General features: G+C 46.4%; 1 protein-coding gene across 1 annotated transcript in view; it reads right to left on the bottom strand.

Annotated features, from left to right (window-relative positions):
• Nucleotides 1–16,541, bottom strand: part of LOC141091522 (cell surface glycoprotein CD200 receptor 1-like) — a 49,957-nt gene extending 33,416 nt beyond the window's left edge. The window contains exons 1-2 of the mRNA XM_073577155.1: nucleotides 16,447–16,541; nucleotides 9,168–9,464 (exon numbers count right to left, since the gene is read on the bottom strand). Of these exons, the coding sequence (XP_073433256.1) occupies nucleotides 9,168–9,464; nucleotides 16,447–16,510 (361 nt within the window). The 5' untranslated portion in view covers nucleotides 16,511–16,541. The remainder of the gene's footprint in view (nucleotides 1–9,167; nucleotides 9,465–16,446) is intronic.
• Between the last annotated feature and the right edge of the window lie 1,388 nt (nucleotides 16,542–17,929).

Below are 17,929 nucleotides of genomic sequence, written 5' to 3'. Positions count from 1 at the left end.
CAGATCCCCCAATGTGTGTCCGGCACTGTCTCCTGCGCTGTCCACCTTCCCACTACAAGCGGTGGGAATGTGGACAGAGCAGGAGACATTGACAGACACACATCAGGGGATCTGCTGACATTACAGAACCCCAGTAACCCAGGAACACGTGTGTATTGGGCAGACGGCTGCTGTATGCATAAACTGGCGGTGTTGGTGGTCACGTGAAATCCTGGAAACAGAGTGGAGACAGATGCCTAATTGGAGCACGTTGACAGTCTGTTGTAGTCTACAAACAATCTAAAACTGCCACCAAGTAGGCCTCGGCCTGCACCATGATTGTCCCTGGGCTCCAACAACGCCAGTTGGTGCTCGGAAGTGCTGTCCACACAGAAAAACACACTCGTTCATGTGAAAGTGGGGTTCGGTAACGTCGGCTGATCCCCTGCTGTGTGTACGGCAAACTCTCCTGCTGCCTCCAAAGTCAAAATAACTCCGATTTACACCTGGCTCCTAGTAGGCCTCGGCCTGCACCATGATTGTCCCTGGGCTCCAACAACGCCAGTTGGTGCTCGGAAGTGCTGTCCACACAGAAAAACACACTCGTTCATGTGAAAGTGGTGGTCAGTAACGACAGCTGATCCCCTGCTGTGTGGAGGGCAAAGTGTCCTGCTCTCTCCAAAGTCAAAATACCTCAGCTTTACACCTGGCTCCTAGTAGGCCTCGGCCTGCACCCTGATTGTCCCTGGGCTCCAACAACGCTAGTTGGTGCTCGGAAGTGCTGTCCACACAGAAAGAAACACTCGTTCATGTGAAAGTGGGGTTCGGTAACGTCAGCTGATCCCCTGCTGTGTGGAGGGCAAGCTGCTGCTGCCTCCAAATTGTAACTACTTCAGATTTAAACATTCTCTGATTTGGCCTCTGTCTCCACTCTGTCTCTAGTATTTCCCCTGACCTCCAACACCGCGAGTTCCTGCTCACAGTTGCCATCCACGCATTCCACACGTGTTCCTGGTGTTCTGTTACGTGAGCAGATCCCCCAATGTGTGTCCGGCACTGTCTCCTGCGCTACCCACCTTCCCACTACAAGCGGTGGGAATGTGGACCCTTGCAGGAGACATTGGCAGACACACATCAGGGGATCTGCTGACATTACAGAACCCCAGTAACCCAGGAACACGTGTGGATTGGGCAGACGGCTGCTGTACGCATAAACTGGCGGTGTTGGTGGTCACGTGAAATCCTGGAAACAGAGTGGAGACAGATGCCTAATTGGAGCATGTTGACAGTCTGTTGTAGCCTACAAACAATCTAAAGCTGCCACCAAGTAGGCCTCGGCCTGCACCATGATTGTCCCTGGGCTCCAACAACGCCAGTTGGTGCTCGAAAGTGCTGTCCACACAGAAAAACACACTCGTTCATGTGAAAGTGGGGTTCGGTAACGTCGGCTGATCCCCTGCTGTGTGTACGCAAACTCTCCTGCTGCCTCCAAAGTCAAAATAACTCCGATTTACACCTGGCTCCTAGTAGGCCTCGGCCTGCACCATGATTGTCCCTGGGCTCCAACAATTTCAGTTGGTGCTTGGAAGTGCTGTCCACACAGAAAAACATACTCGTTCATGTGAAAGTGGGGTTCAGTAACGTCAGCTGATCCCCTGCTGTGTGGAGGGCAAACTGCTGCTGCCTCCAAATTCAAACAACGTCTTATCTTATACTGCCTCCAAGTAGGCCTCAGCCTACAAAATGACTATCCCTGGGCTCCAACATCGTCAGTTGTTGCTCGGAAGTGCTGTCCACACAGAAAAAAACACTCGTTCATGTGAAAGTGGGGGTCAGTAACGTCAGCTGATCCCCTGCTGTGTGGAGGGCAAAGTGCTGCTGCCTCCAAATTGTAACTATTTCAGATTTAAACATTCTCTGATTTGGCCTCTGTCTCCACTCTGTCTCTAGTATTTCCCCTGACCTCCAACACAGCCAGTTCCTGCTCACAGTTGCCGTCCACGCATTCCACACGTGTTCCTGTGTTCCTGGTGTTCTGTTACGTGAGCAGATCCCCCAATGTGTGTCCGGCACTGTCTCCTGCGCTGCCCACCTTCCCACTACACGAGGTGGGAATGTGGACCCTTGCAGGAGACATTGGCAGACACACATCAGGGGATCTGCTGACATTACAGAACCCCAGTAACCCAGGAACACGTGTGGATTGGGCAGACGGCTGCTGTACGCATAAACTGGCGGTGTTGGTGGTCACGTGAAATCCTGGAAACAGAGAGGAGACAGATGCCTAATTGGAGCACGTTGACAGTCTGTTGTAGCCTACAAACAATCTAAAACTACCACCAAGTAGGCCTCGGCCTGCACCATGATTGTCCCTGGGCTCCAACAACGCTAGTTGGTGCTCGGAAGTGCTGTCCACACAGAAAAAAACACTCGTTCATGTGAAAGTGGGGTTCGGTAACGACAGCTGATCCCCTGCTGTGTGGAGGTCAAACTGCTGCTGCCTCCAAATGGTAACTACTTCAGATTTAAACATTCTCTGATTTGGGCTCTGTCTCCACTCTGTCTCTAGTATTTCCCCTGACCTCCAACACCGCCAGTTCCTGCTCACAGTTGCCGTCCACGCATTCCACACGTGTTCCTGTGTTCCTGGTGTTCTGTTATGTGAGCAGATCCCCCAATGTGTGTCCGGCACTGTCTCCTGCACTGTCCACCTTCCCACTGCAAGCGGTGGGAATGTGGACAGAGCAGGAGACATTGGCAGACACACATCAGGAGATCTGCTGACATTACAGAACCCCAGTAACCCAGGAACACGTGTGGATTGGGCAGACGGCTGCTGTACGCATAAACTGGCGGTGTTGGTGGTCACGTGAAATCCTGGAAACAGAGTGGAGACAGATGCCTAATTGGAGCACGTTGACAGTCTGTTGTAGCCTGCAAACAATCTAAAACTGCCACCAAGTAGGCCTCGGCCTGCACCCTGATTGTCCCTGGGCTCCAACAACGCCAGTTGGTGCTCGGAAGTGCTGTCCACACAGAAAAACACACTTGTTCATGTGAAAGTGGGGGTCAGTAACGTCAGCTGATCCCCTGCTGTGTGGAGGGCAAAGTGTCCTGCTCCCTCCAAAGTCATAGAATCATAGAATCGTAGAGTTGGAAGGGACCTCCTGGGCCATCTGGAGGCAGCAGCAGTTTGACCAGTTTGACCAGCAGCTGCTGCTGCCTCCAAATTGTAACTACTTCAGATTTAAACATTCTCTGATTTGGCCTCTGTCTCCACTCTGTCTCTAGTATTTCCCCTGACCTCCAACACCGCCAGTTCCTGCTCACAGTTGCCATCCACGCATTCCACAAGTGTTCCTGTGTTCCTGGTGTTCTGTTACGTGAGCAGATCCCCCAATGTGTGTCCGGCACTGTCTCCTGCGCTGCCCACCTTCCCACTACACGAGGTGGGAATGTGGACCCTTGCAGGAGACATTGGCAGACACACATCAGGGGATCTGCTGACATTACAGAACCCCAGTAACCCAGGAACACGTGTGGATTGGGCAGACGGCTGCTGTACGCATAAACTGGCGGTGTTGGTGGTCACGTGAAATCCTGGAAACAGAGAGGAGACAGATGCCTAATTGGAGCACGTTGACAGTCTGTTGTAGCCTACAAACAATCTAAAACTGCCACCAAGTAGGCCTCGGCCTGCACCATGATTGTCCCTGGGCTCCAACAACGCTAGTTGGTGCTCGGAAGTGCTGTCCACACAGAAAAAAACACTCGTTCATGTGAAAGTGGGGTTCGGTAACGACAGCTGATCCCCTGCTGTGTGGAGGTCAAACTGCTGCTGCCTCCAAATGGTAACTACTTCAGATTTAAACATTCTCTGATTTGGGCTCTGTCTCCACTCTGTCTCTAGTATTTCCCCTGACCTCCAACACCGCCAGTTCCTGCTCACAGTTGCCGTCCACGCATTCCACACGTGTTCCTGTGTTCCTGGTGTTCTGTTATGTGAGCAGATCCCCCAATGTGTGTCCGGCACTGTCTCCTGCACTGTCCACCTTCCCACTGCAAGCGGTGGGAATGTGGACAGAGCAGGAGACATTGGCAGACACACATCAGGAGATCTGCTGACATTACAGAACCCCAGTAACCCAGGAACACGTGTGGATTGGGCAGACGGCTGCTGTACGCATAAACTGGCGGTGTTGGTGGTCACGTGAAATCCTGGAAACAGAGTGGAGACAGATGCCTAATTGGAGCACGTTGACAGTCTGTTGTAGCCTGCAAACAATCTAAAACTGCCACCAAGTAGGCCTCTGCCTGCACCCTGATTGTCCCTGGGCTCCAACAACGCCAGTTGGTGCTCGGAAGTGCTGTCCACACAGAAAAACACACTTGTTCATGTGAAAGTGGGGGTCAGTAACGTCAGCTGATCCCCTGCTGTGTGGAGGGCAAAGTGTCCTGCTCCCTCCAAAGTCATAGAATCATAGAATCGTAGAGTTGGAAGGGACCTCCTGGGCCATCTGGAGGCAGCAGCAGTTTGACCAGTTTGACCAGCAGCTGCTGCTGCCTCCAAATTGTAACTACTTCAGATTTAAACATTCTCTGATTTGGCCTCTGTCTCCACTCTGTCTCTAGTATTTCCCCTGACCTCCAACACCGCCAGTTCCTGCTCACAGTTGCCATCCACGCATTCCACAAGTGTTCCTGTGTTCCTGGTGTTCTGTTACGTGAGCAGATCCCCAATGTGTGTCCGGCACTATCTCCTGCACTGTCCACCTTCCCACTGCAAGTGGTGGGAATGTGGACAGAGCAGGAGACATTGGCAGACACACATCAGGGGATCTGCTGACATTACAGAACCCCAGTAACCCAGGAACACGTGTGGACTGGGCAGACGGCTGCTGTACGCATAAACTGGCGGTGTTGGTGGTCACGTGAAATCCTGGAAACAGAGTGGAGACAGATGCCTAATTGGAGCACGTTGACAGTCTGTTGTAGCCTGCAAACAATCTAAAACTGCCACCAAGTAGGCCTCGGCCTGCACCCTGATTGTCCCTGGGCTCCAACAACGCCAGTTGGTGCTCGGAAGTGCTGTCCACACAGAAAAACACACTTGTTCATGTGAAAGTGGGGTTCGGTAACGTCAGCTGATCCCCTGCTGTGTGTATGGCAAAGTGTCCTGCTCCCTCCAAAGTCAAAATAACTCCGATTTACACCTGGCTCCTAGTAGGCCTCAGCCTACACCATGATTGTCCCTGGGCTCCAACAACGCCAGTTAGTGCTCGGAAGTGCTGTCCACCAGAAAAACACACTTGTTCATGTGAAAGTAGGGGTCAGTAACGTCAGCTGATCCCCTGCTGTGTGGAGGGCAAAGTGTCCTGCTCCCTCCAAAGTCAAAATACCTCAGCTTTACACCTGGCTCCTAGTAGGCCTCGGCCTGCACCCTGATTGTCCTTGGGCTCCAATAACGCTAGTTGGTGCTCGGAAGTGCTGTCCACACAGAAAAACACACTTGTTCATGTGAAAGTGGGGGTCAGTAACGACAGCTGATCCCCTGCTGTGTGGAGGGCAAAGTGTCCTGCTCTCTCCAAAGTCAAAATACCTCAGCTTTACACCTGGCTCCTAGTAGGCCTCGGCCTGCACCCTAATTGTCCCTGGGCTCCAACAATGCTAGTTGGTGCTCGGAAGTGCTGTCCACACAGAAAAAAACACTCGTTCATGTGAAAGTGGGGTTCGGTAACGTCAGCTGATCCCCTGCTGTGTGGAGGGCAAACTGCTGCTGCCTCCAAATTGTAACTACTTCAGATTTAAACATTCTCTGATTTGGCCTCTGTCTCCACTCTGTCTCTAGTATTTCCCCTGACCTCCAACACCGCCAGTTCCTGCTCACAGTTGCCGTCCACGCATTCCACACGTGTTCCTGTGTTCCTGGTGTTCTGTTACGTGAGCAGATCCCCCAATGTGTGTCTGGCACTGTCTCCTGCGCTGTCCACCTTCCCACTGCAAGCGGTGGGAATGTGGACAGAGCAGGAGACATTGGCAGACACACATCAGGGGATCTGCTGACATTACAGAACCCCAGTAACCCAGGAACACGTGTGGATTGGGCAGACGGCTGCTGTACGCATAAACTGGCGGTGTTGGTGGTCACGTGAAATCCTGGAAACAGAGTGGAGACAGATGCCTAATTGGAGCATGTTGACAGTCTGTTGTAGCCTACAAACAATCTAAAACTACCACCAAGTAGGACTCGGCCTACACCATGATTGTCCCTGGGCTCCAACAACGCCAGTTGGTGCTCGGCAGTGTCTTTGGCACGGGTACTCCCTGTTGCCCAGCCTGGTTCCAGCACGCCAGCTGTTTCCGGGTAGTATCAAGGTCACTGTGCCACCAATCCATTGTCCTGTCGTCTTGCGGCCGGGTTAGCCGACTCTACGGTGCCTGCAGTTTAGGTGACTCCTATGTGGGCTGCGGGAACTGGCACTGAAGGCTGGATCCGTAGTGCCAATGGGACATGGACCCCCTGTAGGACTGTCGGTTTCGGTAACTGCGGCCGGCTTGCGGCCTGGCTACATTGCTTTGGATGGGTACCTTCTGCTACCCACCCGGGTTCCGGCATTGTCAGCTGGTTCTCGCCAGAGCCTTTGGCCTAGGTGCCTCCATCTTGGTATCCGAAGGTCCAGCACCGTCAGCTGGTCCTTGGTAGTGCTTTCTAGCACAGGTACCTCCTGCCTAGTAACCGTGGTCCAGCACCGTCAGCTGTTCCTCGGTAGTGCCATTGGCTCTTGTAGCTTTTGCTACCCATCTGGGTTCCAGCACCGTCAGCTGGTTCTCGGCAGTGTCTTTGGCATGGGTACTCCCTGTTGCCCAGCCTGTTTTCAGCACGCCTGCTGTTTCCGGGTAGTGTCAAGGTCACTATGCCACCAATCCGTTGTCCTGTCGTCTTGCGGCCGGGTTAGCCGACTCTATGGTGCCTGCAGTTTAGGTGACTCCTATGTGGGCTGCGGGAACTGGCACTGAAGGCTGGATCCGTAGTGCCAATGGGACATGGACCCCCTGTAGGACTGTGGGTTTCGGTAACTGCGGCCGGCTTGCGGCCTGGCTACTTTGCTTTGGATGGGTACCTTCTGCTACCCACCCAGGTTCCAGCACTGTCAGCTGGTTCTCGCCAGAGCCTTTGACCTAGGTGCCTCCATCTCGGTATCCGAAGTCCAGCACCGTCAGCTGGTCCTTGGTAGTGCTTTTTAGCACAGGTACCTTCTGCTTAGTAACCGTGGTCCAGCACCGTCAGTTGGTCCTCGGTAGTGCCATTGGCTCTTGTTCCTTCTGCTACCCATCCGGGTTCCAGCACTGTCTGCTGGTTCTCGCCAGAGCCTTTGGCCTAGGTGCCTCCATCTCGGTATCCGAAGTCCAGCACCGTCAGCTGGTCCTTGGTAGTGCTTTTTAGCACAGGTACCTTCTGCTTAGTAACCGTGGTCCAGCACCGTCAGTTGGTCCTTGGTAGTGCCATTGGCTCTTGTTCCTTCTGCTACTCATCCAGGTTCCAGCACTGTCTGCTGGTTCTCGCCAGAGCCTTTGGCCTAGGTGCCTCCATCTCGGTATCCGAGGTCCAGCACCGTCAGCTGGTCCTTGGTAGTGCTTTTTAGCACAGGTACCTTCTGCTTAGTAACCGTGGTCCAGCACCGTCAGTTGGTCCTCGGTAGTGCCATTGGCTCTTGTTACTTCTGCTACCCATCCGGGTTCCAGCACTGTCTGCTGGTTCTCGCCAGAACCTTTGGCCTAGGTGCCTCCATCTCGGTATCCGAGGTCCAGCACCGTCAGCTGGTCCTTGGTAGTGCTTTTTAGCACAGGTACCTTCTGCTTAGTAACCGTGGTCCAGCACCGTCAGTTGGTCCTCGGTAGTGCCATTGGCTCTTGTTCCTTCTGCTACCCATCCGGGTTCCAGCACTGTCTGCTGGTTCTTGCCAGAGCCTTTGGCCTAGGTGCCTCCATCTCGGTATCCGAGGTCCAGCAACGTCAGCTGGTCCTTGGTAGTGGTTTCTAGCACAGGTACCTCCTGCATAGTAACCGGGGTCCAGCACCGTCAGCTGTTCCTCAGTAGTTCCATTGGCTATTGTTCCTTCTGTTGCCACTACGGGTTCCAGTACTGTCAGCTGGTTCTCGCCAGTTTCTCAGCCTTCTTGTACCTTCTGCTACATTTCCAAGATCAAGCTTTTTGAAATTGTCTTTGGTAATCCTTATTGAGCTCCATGACGACGACCCTGATGACGACGACCCTGAAGACCACACCAAAGAAGACCAGAAATATGACCCTAAATAATAAGACCAAGAGGACAAAGAACATGAAGACAACCACCAAGATACAGAACAAAAGACAGAAGAACAAGAAGCAGAAGAAGCAAAAGCAGAAGAACAGAAAGCAGAAGAACATTAAGCATAAGACTAAAAATCAGCATAGAAGAAATCAAAATTATAAGCAGAAGAAGACTAAGCAGTAAATGGGGGTGAGTCCGTTCCTCCTCGTGGTGCCCCTGGAAAATGCCTGCTGCTGCAGGCCAAACTGAACGTGGACAAATCCTGTTGTAAATCTTTAGTGACAAGCAGAACGTAAGGTGTAATCTTATAACTTTTATAGATAAGTACTACAGGAATGCCTGTCACCATAAGAAAATGAAGAAAAAGAAGAATAGGAAGAAGATGAAGAAATAGCATATTAAAATTAATAATAGCTGAATAAGAAGAATATGAAGAATGGAAAAAAAAATTAATGGGAAGAAGATGAAGAAGATGAATAAGGTGAAGAAAAAGTTAATGAAAAAAATGCTACTGCTGCGGATCATGAAGGAGAAAGTGTGGGAGAAGTACAAAAGAAGGTGAAGAGCATGGAAGTTGTGAAACATACATATCTGACATAGTCAATATCTTTTTAACTCCGAACGTCTTGAAAAAAAAATTGGAATTAATGCTATGCCATGTGATTTGAATAAACCACTATGCCTTTAATGTCTCCTCCACCTTCCACAATACATTCTACATGATTCTTATTTGTTTTCAATTATGTAGAATTAGCCAACAAGGAAATAAAGGGCTTTTTTAAATTCCGATACCGGAAGTCCCATTGACTTGAATGGGACTTCCGGTATCGGAATCGGCGACGGTAACGGTATCGCTCAACACTAATTACAACTCACCTAATACTTGTAGTGAAAAGTTCCTGAAGATCGTGTTCTCATCATTCGCCACTTCACAAGTGTATGTCCCATCATCAGATATCTCTGTATGATTGATCGTCAGTGATAAATTGTCACTTCTCATCCTTGGGCTGCAGGAGCTGTATGACGTCTTTGTATTATTCTCCTCTATTTTATATGATATTACACAGGATGATTTATATAGACCAAGCTTCCATATAACTGATAGTAACGTGTCTCCGGGATCAGCGTCACACTGCAGAACAGCAGGCTCGCCTCTTCTCACCGTCACCACACCTGGAAGGGAAAGAAGGTGATTACAGTTGTTGTTATCATTTTTATGAGATTGTTAATGATTGTAGTTAATATGTTCAAGTCCCCGCGGCCGCAGCACATGCAGGGATTGCCTAACAATCTGGTAATTCAAGCACGCCAAAGATACTCTATTATCACACGAGCATGGCAGATAACACCTTATCGGAGCACGTTCACTCATCACTAATTAGCAATCATTTGGTATTTGACACCTAACGAGTTAACTTTTGCTATGCCCAAGTCACTTAGTGGAAAGCATGAATGCTATTTAAGGCCAGGTTCAGACGGGCGTATGAAAAATCCATTATTTTTCATCAAGAAAAAATGGATTTTTCATCTGTGTAATTTTTCTGAGCATTTTTCACATCAGTATAACCTACGTTTTATACATCAACAATTAAAAAAGAAATAAAAGATTACAGATAGTCTCCTAACGAATCACGATTGATAATTTAAAAATGGAGGCCCATTGGGAAGGTGTCTGTATAACATCTGTAGGGGTGGGTCATGGCAGTAGTCATGACTGAGGTTATCGGGTGTTGCGTGCCTCCCTCTGCATAAAAATCATGCTGCACCTTTCACTTACTTGTGCCTATCAAAGTTTTTACCCTCTTAATATATTGCAGTCATCATATCATATTATATAGCACTGTGCACTTACTCATTTTACCTTTCTACCCAGATAATTATTCTCTGTTCTGTTTTCTTTGCTCTAAGTAGAAACAGGAAGTCTCTCTTTCCTGCATGAGTCATCCCCATCTTCAACTTCTGACCCTGCTAACCCCTCATCCCGCCTATTTCTCCCAACCTGGGCCCCTTCCTGGTATAATGTCCTCCAACCTGGGCTACTTGCTGGTTTAATTTCCCCCATTCTGGGCACCTTCCTGGTACAATGCTCCTCACCCAGGGCCCCTTCCAGTAATATTATCAACCTGCTTCCCCCTTCCAGTAGTAATGTCCATCTCCTGACCCCTTCATGTAAAAATGACCGCCATTCATCCTTGGCCCCTTCCTGGAACAATGTCCCCCATCCTTGGCCCCTTCCTGGTACAATGTCCCCCATCCTTGGCCCCTTCCTGGTACAATGCCCCCCATCCTTGGCCCCTTCCTGGTACAATGTCCCTCATCCTTGGCCCCTTCCTGGTACAATGTCCCCCATCCTTGGCTGCTTCCTGTTACAATGTCCCCCATCCTTGGCTGCTTCCAGTAAAAATGCTCCTTGTGCTTCGCCAACACATTTTAAAAGAAATACACAATTTTTCTTACCTTCCTCTGCTCCTATGACATGCATTGTCCTCTTCTATAGCTTCAGCAGCAGACTTTGACGTGTGGGAACGAGCAGCGCATGACGTCACTGCCATGTGTCATCTGTGAAGGACAAGCTGAGGTCAGCTGCTGGCCTCTGATTGGCTGGTGGTATGTATTGTGGTGCAGGGAGCCAACAGGTCTCGGCACCGCAATATATTTCAGCTGCATGTGCCTCGGAGGATGCATATCCAGATGAAATAGACGTTGGCGTCTGAGGGCCCCCCTCCCACAAGGTCCTGATAGTACCCTCTGCGACCACGATCATTATGCTTGTGTTTCCTTTATTTTCTCCTTATAGCAAATGTTATTTTAATAAACTCCATTCCAGCATAGCTTATCAGGGGCAGAAATGTTTTTTTTTTTTTTAAAGTATTAGATTATTTGCAGCGTCATAAATAAAATGCGTGACTGTAACTGAAACTTCACAAACTATACCTACTCCTTTTCTTCTTCAGTAGTTCTGGTTTACGTTTGCCCACACGTCACCTTATATACTGATGTGCAGTATTTTTAGTTCTGATGTACAGTCATCTAGAGATTAGAGAAATCCTTTTTGAAACCAGGGCTGTAATCTTCACCACAACCTTCCACCAACTCACCTTCACGCTGCACCTACAGCTTACAAGAATTGCACCTGTCTCACAGCGGAGGATGGCTTGTGGCGCAGATATTTGACATGAACCATGGGATTTTTTATATTTATTTTCCATGTGAGTGATATAGCAAAGTGAATATTCAGCTTTCCGTATGACTAACCTGTAATATTTACCACTAACACTTATATTTACTGTAATTTTGCAATGAGATAAACCACAGCTTAAAGGGAATCTGTCACCTATTTTTTCAACTTTCAGCTGCCGGCACCGTCATCAGGGGCTTATCTACAGCATTCTGTGATGCTGTAGATAAGCCCCTGATGTAACCTGAAAGAGAAGAAAAACAAGTTAGATTATACTCACCCAGGGGCGGTTCGGGTCCGATGGGTGTTGCGGTCCGTTCCAGCTCCTCCCATCTTCTAACGATGATGTCCTCTTCTTTGCTTCCTGTCATGGCCCTGCGCAGGCGCACTGCTCTGCCTTGTTGAGGGCAGAGCAGAATACTGCAGTGAGCAGGTGCTGGGAAAGGTCAGAGAGGTCCGGCACCTGCTCACTGCAGGACTCTGCCCTGTCCTCAACAGGGCAGAGCAGTGCGCCTGTGCAGGAGCCGCGACGGGAAGCAAAGAAGAGGACGTCATCATTAGAAGATGGGAGGCGCCGGATGGGACCGCGACACCCATTGGACTAAAACCGGACCCAGAACGCCCCTTGGTGAGTATAATATAACTTGTTTTTCTTCTCTTTCAGGTTACATCAGGGGCTTATCTACAGCATTACAGAATACTGTAGATAAGCCCCTGACGGCGGTGACCGCAGCTGAAAAAAAAAAAAAATAGGTGACAGATTCCCTTTAAAAGGAAAAATGTGCTCCCTTCAGCTTCAATGTGTAGAGAACAACTAAAGCTTATGTTAGGGAGAGGATGCTGGAAGGACATTATATGGTGCTATATGTTACTTTAATGAATGGATTATAGAATTAAGGGTTGTCCTGTTTATGGCATTTTCCACCACTGGATATTGCAGATCAATCTATATTTATCATTAGAGTTGAGCGAATTTTTCAATATTCGGTTCGGCTTGTGATTGCCAGCGAATATTGTATTTGCAATATTCGCCAAATGTCATTGGAGCCAATGGGAGTAGAAATGAACAAATATGTTTGGAAACAATCATCAAACATAAACTCGTCAAGAATAGGGTTCCAATATGGTACGAAAAAGGCAATTTCAGATTCGGTGATCGTTTTCGAACATATTCACTCAACTCTATTTATCATACAAATATAGTTAATCCTGTGAATATGCCACAAACGTATAAATTGGAAATACATAATAATAGAGGCAATGGATCTCATCTGCTTAGATGTTTTAAACCATTGAAGACCTATGACTTACAGGTACGTCATAGGTCGCCTCTTCCTGTTTGATGCAGGCTCTGTCACTGAGCCCGCATGTTTTCAAGCAGATGACAGCTGATCTATTCAGATGACATGTGCATCTAACAGCCCTAGGTGGAATCGCGAACCACCTGCATGTGTTAACATGTTAAATGCTGCTGTCAATCTCTGACAGACTCATATAAGATGATCACGCCAGAAGCACGTCATTAGCTCCGCCCTTCAGCGCCCCTGTCACATGATCGCGGTGCGATGAAGAGTTGGCATTACAACCAGGAGTCTGCAAGAGACCCATGTTGTTGTCATTGCTGATCTGCTATGTGCGCCACCCCCTGACAATCGCTGTTTAAGTTCTCCTATGGAGACTATTTAGACAAGTAAAAAGTGGAAATTAAAAAAAAAAAAAGAAAAGTTCAAATCACCCTCCATTTGCCCCATTCAAAATAAAACAATAGAAGCAAAAATACACATATTTGGAATTGCTGCATTTAGAATCGCCCGATCTATCAAAATAATTAATTCGATAGGTATATGGCATAACGAGAAAGGGAATCAAAACCGCAGGATTACGGGCTTTTTAGGTGCCACAACAATGCAATAAAATGCAATAGCAGGTGATTAAAACATTGTATCTACCCCAAAATGCTATCAATAGAAACATTAGCTCATCATTCAAAAAATAATTTCTGAACAAGCCGCAGATAAGGAAAAATGGAGAGGATGCGGGTCTCGGAATATGGTGCCATTTTTTTTTTTTTTACAAACTTGACATTTGTTTTCACCACAAAGATAAAAAAAACAACCCATGCATGTTTGATATTTGTGAACTCATAATGACCTGGTGAATAATAATGGCAGGTCAGTTTCAGCATTTAGTAAAAAAAAGAATGGTAAAAAAAAACAAACAATTGTGGAATTGCTTTTTGTTTGCAATTTTACTGCACTTGGAATTTTTTTCCCGTTTTCCAGTTTACTACATGGTAAAATCAATTGTATTATTGTAAAGTAGAACTCGTTCAGCAAAACAACAAGCCTTCACATGGCCATATTGATTTAAAAAGGAAAAAGTTATGAGAAGAAGGGAGCCAAAAAACGAAAATGCAAAAATGCAAAATCCCAAGGTCATGAAGGGGTTAAACACCTTGTCCTCTATGTATATCACACACTCTAAAGTTGACTCTTGTAAAGTAGCACCTCCGCAATTTTTTTCACTGCTTTCTTTTGTTGGCAGCGTCATTCTGATTCTCTTCTGCACCATGTGACTGCACTTCTGACTAACTGCCTGTCACAAAGGGGTTGGCGCTAACCAGGTTCCTAGAACTAAGGGTGCCCTGGTCTAGCCCTGTCCCCTGGATTGCTCCAATTACTCCTGAAAGTGGGTTATTGTGCCTTGCTATGTTCCTATATCTACTCACATCTGTCTCTTCTCCCCACCCTGGTAGTGGGGAGCAGAAGTATATTGGAACACAATAACCAAAGAAACAAGGGAAGACAGACATGGATAAATGAAAATACCAACAATGTAAAATACACCAAAAACAGAGTGAGACACAGGGGATTTAAATAAAGGAGAAACCAAACAGGAGAGGATGAAGAAGTGCACACAAACAAAACTCCAAGCAGCAATTTCCTAAACAATCTTCAAATTCTACCTGCAACCATGAAATACATCTCCAACTCCAGAACCAGGCAGTAAGAACTAACACTGGCAATCCCTAAGTGCCAGTGCATATATAGCAGATGGAAGTGGTCAAGACTGAACAGCTGAGACAATCCAAGTAGGAAAGCTCCAGGAGTGCATGAAACTTGACACTGCGGTCTTCTGGCTCCTCTCTGTCAGGGTAGCCCCTGACATTGACTCTCTGTGAAGACCAGAAGATATTTTCTCAATTCAAGTCTTCGACAGACTTGATGTGAGTCTTTCAGACTTGCCTCAAATATGCAAATTACCTCTTCAGAGAGAACGAGGACTTGAACTACAGCACCACCTATTGGAAGTAGCAATACTAAAAGTCAATGTCAACCATTTAACGAGCCTTGCAATATCACTTAGAATAAAAGCCAAAGCAGATTCTCAATTTGCAGACACAGTTTTGATCTTCTCATAGGTCTTTATCTGTTTCATGAGCAATGAGCAACCCTGAATGATATTTTGACTGTTCACCTCCATAATACGATATTTACATCTAACTTTAAGAAATCGCAAACTACCCAGTACTAAAGATTCTTTGTAATGATTAAAAGTAGAGATGAGTGAAGTTTACAAAACTTGATTTGCTGAATGGGGAACTGTTCTGGGACATTCGATTTATGTCGAATTTATTATAGTTCTAGAGGCTCCAAAGAGTGAAGACAGAAGAGAATATTTGTGTGGTAGAGAGGAAACAGGTCAGAGGAGGACCAGGTGGGAAGCTGCTTCACCTGGACAAGTGAGAGGTGAGTAAAATATAATTATTTTTTCTTTTTTCTTAACCCCTTCCTTGCTCTTAAATGAATCAAGCAGGACATGATTTTGCTCAATTTGAAAGATTCAAATAGCCCCAAAATTGGGTTCTTATTAATTTGAACATTTTTTGAAATTCAAATCAAATTCGCCTTAGTCGTCTCTAAATAAGAGATATTGCTAAGGACCCATTTGCACTGCTTGATTGAGGCAGTTGAATGTAAGCCAAGTGGCGGCCGTTTAATGGCTTCTTTAGACCGAGAATGATGATTTTTAAGTAACCTCGTTTTTGGTTGGTTTTGATAGTTAGTTGGATGATTACTAACCTGTCTAGAAAGGACAATAATGGAAAAATGAACATTTCCAGGCTCACTCCTTTCACAAATATCTTCCTCTGTAAATGGGATCTAATAAAGAGGTTGTCCAGTTTTTTGGGAATCTTCACTTTGCATTGGGGATTACGACACCAAGTAGGGCCTCTAATGTTACGACGCATGGAATGAAGTCTCTATAGAGACCAGAGACACCTTCTGAGCATCACCTTGAGATATGTGAGGCCTACTTGAATCTGAAAGCCCCTATGTAGATCTCTTTAAGATGCTTGAAGAAGACATCAGGGGTCGAACAAGTGAGCGGCAAGTTAAGTACCTATTTTTTTTTTAACCCCTTTCCCAGGCCCCCTACAAATCAGGAAAATAGCAGTCATTTTCCTATTGACACATTCCCCTTAAACTAAGAAAACAAAAAAACTTTATAATATGTTAATTTTCCTAGTTCTAGTCCACAGTTGCCAGTCGGGTGTTACCCCTTTGCACCAGTAGTCACCAAATATTAGATGTCACCAACAGAATAAGTGATTATCCATTAGTGGAATGACAAAGAATGCATGTAAATAAAGTTTGTTGTTTATTGTTTTGTTTATATATATATTTTTTTATTGTTTTCAAATTAAATTTAATTTTTGGGGAAATCGAATATATATAAAACCACAAATATGATATCACTGCAATTCATACTTGACGGTGCTCAGAGACTTTGACAACCTCACGCCATTGCCCTCGGCTCCGCCATGTCTACAGTATATACATCATGGTACAAACATAGAGCAATATAAAGCTTATACAATATACTGTAATAATAATTGAATCTACTGTATATGTGAGCCCTGGGTTTTACAGGAGACACTACAGATAGGTAGTCACCAAAAGATCATTATCTTACCTGCTTTGAGGACCATCATACTGCTGAGAACCGGCACTACGAGCAGTAAGAGAAGCATGCTCATGGTGGAAGCTGCATGTCAAGGTTCTTCTGCTCAGGGTCTGCGGCGTTAATACTTCTCTTGCACTAGTAAACTTACTTTCATTTGTGCCATGGACTGGTTCCTATTTTCACACTGCTGTCTTCGGCTTCCTGTTTGTAGATGCAAACTACAACTGAAACATAGATATATAATAAAAATGAGGAAAAAATATTCAGCCTACCATACATCAGTGTCCATATAGTCGATAAGCGGTCTGATGCCAGGAGATGTCCAGTGCAGTTCAACTGGCGCTATAAATCCAAATCCAAAGGAAAAAAAGAGGGGGATCTCCAGCACAAAAATTAGAGAAAAAAGATAAAACTCACATTTATTAGGAAGGTTTTAAAATCATATTAATAAGCCACCATGACAGGCAAGGCTACCTTACGCGTTTCAGACAGATATTACATGTCCTTAGTCCCTATGACTATGACCTAGGAGGTAGCGACCATGCTATTTTAGAATTTTGGATAACTAGAGGAGGAAGACCTGTGAAGACTCAGACGTCAAGGTTAGATTTCAGAAAGGCAGATTTTAAGGGATTCAGAAAGAGAATTGGAGGGATCCAATGGCTGGATATCCTTAAAGACAAAAATGTCCAGGAAGGATGGGAAATCTTGAAAAATGAAATTCTCAAAGCACAATTGTTAACAATTCCGAAAAGAGGGAAGAATAGGAAGCATTTAAGGAAACCAGGATGGATGAACACAGAACTTAAGCACATGCTAAAAAGGAAGAAAAAAATGTTTATAAAATGGAAAGAGGGAGGCATATCTAAAGAAGAATATAATGCTGTCTGCAGAACCTGCAGGGCACAAATCAGATTATCTAAAGCTGACAATGAATTGAGGCTTGCAAGAGGTGTCAAAAGCAATAATAAAGGATTTTGGGGATATGTCAAAAGTAAAAGAAAAGTCAAATATGCTATAGGAATTTTACAGGATGAAAATGATGAAATGGTAAGACAGGATGTTGAGAAGGCCAAACTTTTAAATTCCTATTTTGCATCTGTTTTCTCTCAGAAAGGGAATGTAACATCAACTGTTCTTCACTGTCCTATTAAGTGTCATGTCCGCCATGTCTGCCATGTCTGTTTTGTCTCAAGAACTCCTGGAGCGATGTGCATGCGCATATCTAGTCTGCTATCCTGCTCATTCCCTAGAGCAGTGTGCACACTCACCTCATGTCTGAGCTGCAGGATGCCTGCGTTTCTGCTCTGTCTTCTGTGATCTTCTCGTCATGTCTAGAATCTCTGATCAGGTGTCCCTGTCTGGATCCTGCACTGTCTGGTTCTGCAATGATCTCGTCATGTCTGGAGCGCTGATCATGTGACCTTTCCTAGGATCCTGCACTGTCTGGTTTGGTAATCATCTCGTCATGTCTAGAACTCTGATCATGTGA

Source organism: Dendrobates tinctorius, unplaced genomic scaffold, assembly GCF_039654945.1.
Source record: "Dendrobates tinctorius isolate UK_male_01 unplaced genomic scaffold, ASM3965494v1 ptg000054l, whole genome shotgun sequence".
Classification (NCBI taxonomy): Eukaryota; Metazoa; Chordata; class Amphibia; order Anura; family Dendrobatidae; genus Dendrobates; species Dendrobates tinctorius.
The sequence above is the reverse complement of the archived record's forward strand: the minus strand, read 5'-3'. Positions and strand labels throughout refer to the sequence as shown.